This window comes from Myxine glutinosa, chromosome 14 (assembly GCF_964187855.1).
Source record: "Myxine glutinosa chromosome 14, kmMyxGlut1.1, whole genome shotgun sequence".
Lineage (NCBI taxonomy): Eukaryota > Metazoa > Chordata > Myxini > Myxiniformes > Myxinidae > Myxine > Myxine glutinosa.
Window position 1 is genome coordinate 41,188,341 of NC_136274.1, and position 4,498 is coordinate 41,192,838.

The 4,498-nt window shown below is 52.1% G+C and overlaps 1 protein-coding gene across 1 annotated transcript in view; it reads left to right on the forward strand.

Annotated features, from left to right (window-relative positions):
* Positions 1-325: 325 nt before the first annotated feature.
* LOC144888772 (uncharacterized) overlaps positions 326-4,498 on the forward strand; it is a 4,541-nt gene continuing 368 nt past the window's right edge. The window contains exons 1-2 of the mRNA XM_078767965.1: positions 326-1,794; positions 1,906-2,197. Coding sequence (XP_078624091.1) covers positions 326-1,794; positions 1,906-2,197 — 1,761 coding nt within the window. The remainder of the gene's footprint in view (positions 1,795-1,905; positions 2,198-4,498) is intronic.

Below are 4,498 nucleotides of genomic sequence, written 5' to 3' on the forward strand. Positions count from 1 at the left end.
GAGCGCGTTTCCCGCGCGAAATTATAACGGCGAAATTTCAATTTGTTTTACGAAAATAAAAAAATAAAAACCGAATTTTGAAAGTCGCGCTATGGCGGATCAAGACAGCTGGGGTCCGGTAAAGGAGAGTGAGGTAGGGTCGATCCAGGACCAAAATGAGGGACAGGAGGAGAGCGAAGCAGTGAGGGCGGCAGGTTCGCAAAATAGCGCCGTCACGCACGAAGAAGCGGGCGCGCAAAATGGCGCCTCGCTGATCACCGCGCCAGCGACCGTGGCAGCGCCCCCGATGGATTGGGGCCTTTTTTTTATACAAATGAAGGCCCTTATGGCCCAGAATAATGAAGAAATGGCAAACAGAATGGGGAACCGGATGGATGCTCAGGGTGAGCGATTGGAGGGCCAAATGGGGGTAATGGGAAACCAAATGGGGGTAATGAGGGACGAAGCGAGGGGTACCAGTGAGAAGTTAGACAATAATTTTGAGGAGTTAGACAAGAAAATTGAGAAGTTAGACAATAATTTTGAGGAGTTAGACAACGGGATAAAAGAAGTAAAGAATGGGTTAACGGGGGTAGAAAACAGAATGGCCGCTCAAGAGAATCAGATAGAGGGAGTGAAACATGGGTTAACGGGGGTAGAAAACAGAATGGCCGCTCAAGAGAATCAAATGGAAGGGATGCAAAAAGGGTTAGAGGGGTTAGAAAACAGTATGGAAGGCAAATTGAGGGACATGAGGGACCAAGCGGAAAGGGAAGTTAAACAAATGGAGCAGCAGATAGAGGGGGTCAGAATGGGGGTAGAAACCAAACTGGATGCTCACAGGGAGGAAATGGAGCAGATGAGGGTGGCATCTGGGCAGGAGATGCAAGTGATGGGAGAGGAGATCAGAAGAGGAGTGAGTGAGGAGGTCGGAGGAGTGCGCGAGGAGGTGAGGCACTGTAAGGAGCGCATGGAGAAAGAGGTGAGAAAGGGGACTGTAAAATTGCAAGGTGGTATAGAGGAGTTGACGCTGGGAGTAGAACAACTGACAGTGGGACAAAAGGAGTTGGGGGACCAGGTAAAGAAGAACACAGCGGTAATAGAGGGTTTAAAATCGACACAGAAGGAGATGAAAAAGGACGTAGGGGTAATTAAAAAAGAGTGCCAGACGGTACATGAGGACCTGACGAGGAAAATGGACAAGGTGGTAGAGGTAATGGAGGTTAAAGAGCGGGAGGTGCGGGAGCACATAGAAAAAAATAAAGTGGAGTTAGAGGAAGAACTTAAAGGGGCGCACGAAGAGATGAAGGAGATGAAGCAAAAATTAGAAGAAGTGGAAGAAGGGGTGAGCGAAATTAAAAAGCGACGGAGAGAGGATAAGAAAGAGATAAAAGAGGAGGTAAAAGAATTGGTCCAGAGTCTGTGTTCGGATCGTGATGTGCTCATTAACCGGATGAGGGATTCGCAGGTGATGGAGGAGAAGCGAAGAGGAAGAGGACCCGGTGTAAGTGGTGACCAATATGGTCGTGCGTATGATGCGCCGGGGGATTTAAGAAGCTTGGGGGTCGAGATGGACCCGGGTGTTCGTGAGAGGCCGTTGGTGAAGTGTGCGACAGGTCTGGTGTGCGAAAGAGGAGGTGTGCGAGAAAGTCCGACTCTGGGGTGTGTGAGGAAAAAGTGCGTGCCAAGGAGTGAGGGTGCTGGCGAGAATGAGTCGGTCGTAGCGTGTGTGCGAGGGAGCACGTGGAAGCGCGGTGTGGTGAGTGTTGCAGAGGGTGTGACGGGAGAGTGTGCGCAGGAGTGTGCGCGAGAAAGGTGTGTGACGGACAGGTGCATGAGGAAAGAGCGCGCTGTCAGAAGTAAGGAAGAGTGTCCACCTGTGGTGAGTGTTACAGAGGGTGTAACGGGAGAGTGTGCGCGAGAAAGGTGTGTGACGGACAGGTGCATGGGGAAAGAGTGTGCTGTCAAGAGTAAGGGTGAGTGCGTTGCCAAGAATGGAGGTGAGAGTAGTGAGAGTGACATGGAGCGTGAGTTAGTTGTGACAGGTGAGAGAGGATGTACACCTGGGATGGAAGGATGCACACCTGGAATGGTAGAGCGTGAGTGGGAATGCACGCTGGAGTTGGTGGTGAGGCACGTGGTTGGGTGTGCGAATGAGAGCACACCTGTGATTGTCACAGAGGAGGTGACCGAGGAGGGGGCGCGAAGAGGTGTATTGGTGAGGTGTGCGAGCGACGAATGTGTGCCAAAGTGTTCGGTGGTCAGGTGTGTGACCAAGGCTGTGAGTGGAATGAGTGTACCTGGGTGTGTAAGGAAAGGTACGAGGAGCATGGGCACAGCTGGATGTGTGAGCAAGGAACGGGCTGCGGGGTGTAAGCGTCCAGGTGAAGCATCGACGTTAGACGGGGTAGAGTTTAGAACGACTTATAGCCGAGTCGGGCCCTCGGTGCGTGCCGGGCCTCGCTTTGAACGGCCGCGTCCAGGCTCCACTAGGCGGAGCTGGCAGCCCAATAGAAAGGGTCGTCATGGCGACCACTTTTTGGTGAGACGTGCCGGCAGGTCTAGATCGGGGCATTGGATGGCTCCACGCCGAGGTGGTGTGTGGGATCTCGGCACGGGTAAGCCCCCGTCCCTGCACCGAGTGCCGGACGTATCCAGCCGCTGGCACAAAACAACCAGCATCCATTGCTTGGCTTTACGAAGCCGGGCTTTGGACAGGGATTGGCGCACCGAGAGGCATTAGTGAGTAGACGGGTGATGAGGATAGTGTTTTGGACCCAAAATTGGAGAAAAACAAAATTTGATGATTGGCAAGGGATTGGCAGTAGTGATTGGCAGATGATGGGTAGTGATTGGCAAATTTTTGATTTGTTGAAATTTGATGTGCAAAATTGGTAGTGAGAGACCCCCGATGTGGTGGGATGGCAAATCCACCATCCTTCCCATGCGTGGGGCAAATGCGCAATAGCTTATGGGGTGTATGGCAGTGAAAACTAGCCCGGGTGGGTTAGGTTATATTGATAGGGCCCTAGAAGATGACATTAGGTGACGTTAAGTTTAGTTAGTGACTGATACCTGTAGTGGGGACGCAGGTAGATTAGTGTGGATGATAATGACGTGGGAGCGCAATAGTTTAAAGGGACGACTGGGAAGCGCAAGTTTTAGAAGGGAGTAGTTAGCTGAGATGATGCTGTGTGTGTGAGAATTGAACAGGTGTGATTGCACAGGTGTGCAACTGGACAGGTGTGTGGAGCAGTGTGTGAGTAGTGAGTGTTGTGGATCAGCGCGAATGCGCTTGGGGAGAGAAGGGTGCAGGTGGCACCAGGTGTGAGAGCACAGGTGTGCAAGTACAGGTGTGTGGAGAGAGTTGGAGTAAGTGGTACGGAGTGGTGTGCATGGTGCGAAGGTGTGGATGGGGGAAGAGTGGACCCCTTTCACGAGTACCCGGGGCGGGTAGTGTAAGTGTTAGGTAGAGGGTATAGGTAAATTGTGGTTGGATATTGGCATCTGTGGTGCGGGTGGCAGAAAGGTATGTGGATGGGTGCATTAGTGTTGTGGAAATGGCTGGGCGTGTAGCCTGTTAGTATGGGTAGTTGGTTGGGCACTCCACCACTGTGAGGATGTCGGCCAGGTGAGGCCGCAGGTGGGCTCTGGGAGCCGTTAGTGTCAGTGGGGCCCGAGGATCCGGAGGACGGACCCGGGTACCCCAGTGCCAGAGAGGGCACCGAGTGGGGAGAGCGCCAGAGGGCCTTCCCCAGGTAGTTAGGTTAGGGTAAGGAGCAGGTAAGCTCGGAGGCAACTGCAGTGGTGGAGGTGTGCAGGTGGGTAGACCCGCTGGGAGAGGTACACGCCACAGCCCAGAAATTGTGCGAGGGCACCGGGAGATGAATCGGGGGAGTGAGACCCCAAATTGAAAAGCACCACAGTTTGGCCAATGGGAATTGGTTTTTAGAACCCATAGTGTAAGAGGGCCAATGGTTTGGCCGGAGAAAGACCCCGGGTAGTGTAAAGTTGTTAAAGTCATTTAGGAAATAGTTAGGATTGATGAACCTGTCGCACCATACGCAGCCACTTACCTGAGGTGATGATGATGACTCCACACCTGTGTTTTCTTTGTTTTGTTGCAGGAGATGAATCGCTGTGTGGATTTGTGAGACGCATCACGACGTGGATGAGACATTGGAGTGATTCCATCTCTCCCTCCCTAGGAGGGACTGATGATGAATTGGTGATGGCAAATTATGATGTTGAGTTGGAGATGGCAAATTTTGATGAGAGTTGAAAATGGCAAATTTGATTGGTTAGGAGGGAGAGAAGACGAATTTGGTTTATGGGAGGAACGGGGAAGACAGTAGGGATGTTTGTCGATTTGTAAAGTAGATGTTTATGGGTAGTGTTGTGTTTTGTGGATACAGTAAGGGGTAAGGGAGGGGCCATGTAGGTTACCTGGTGGGGGGGGGGCGTACGATAGGAACGTACCTGTCTCACCTGGTTCCCATGTGCCCCCAGTGTGCATCAT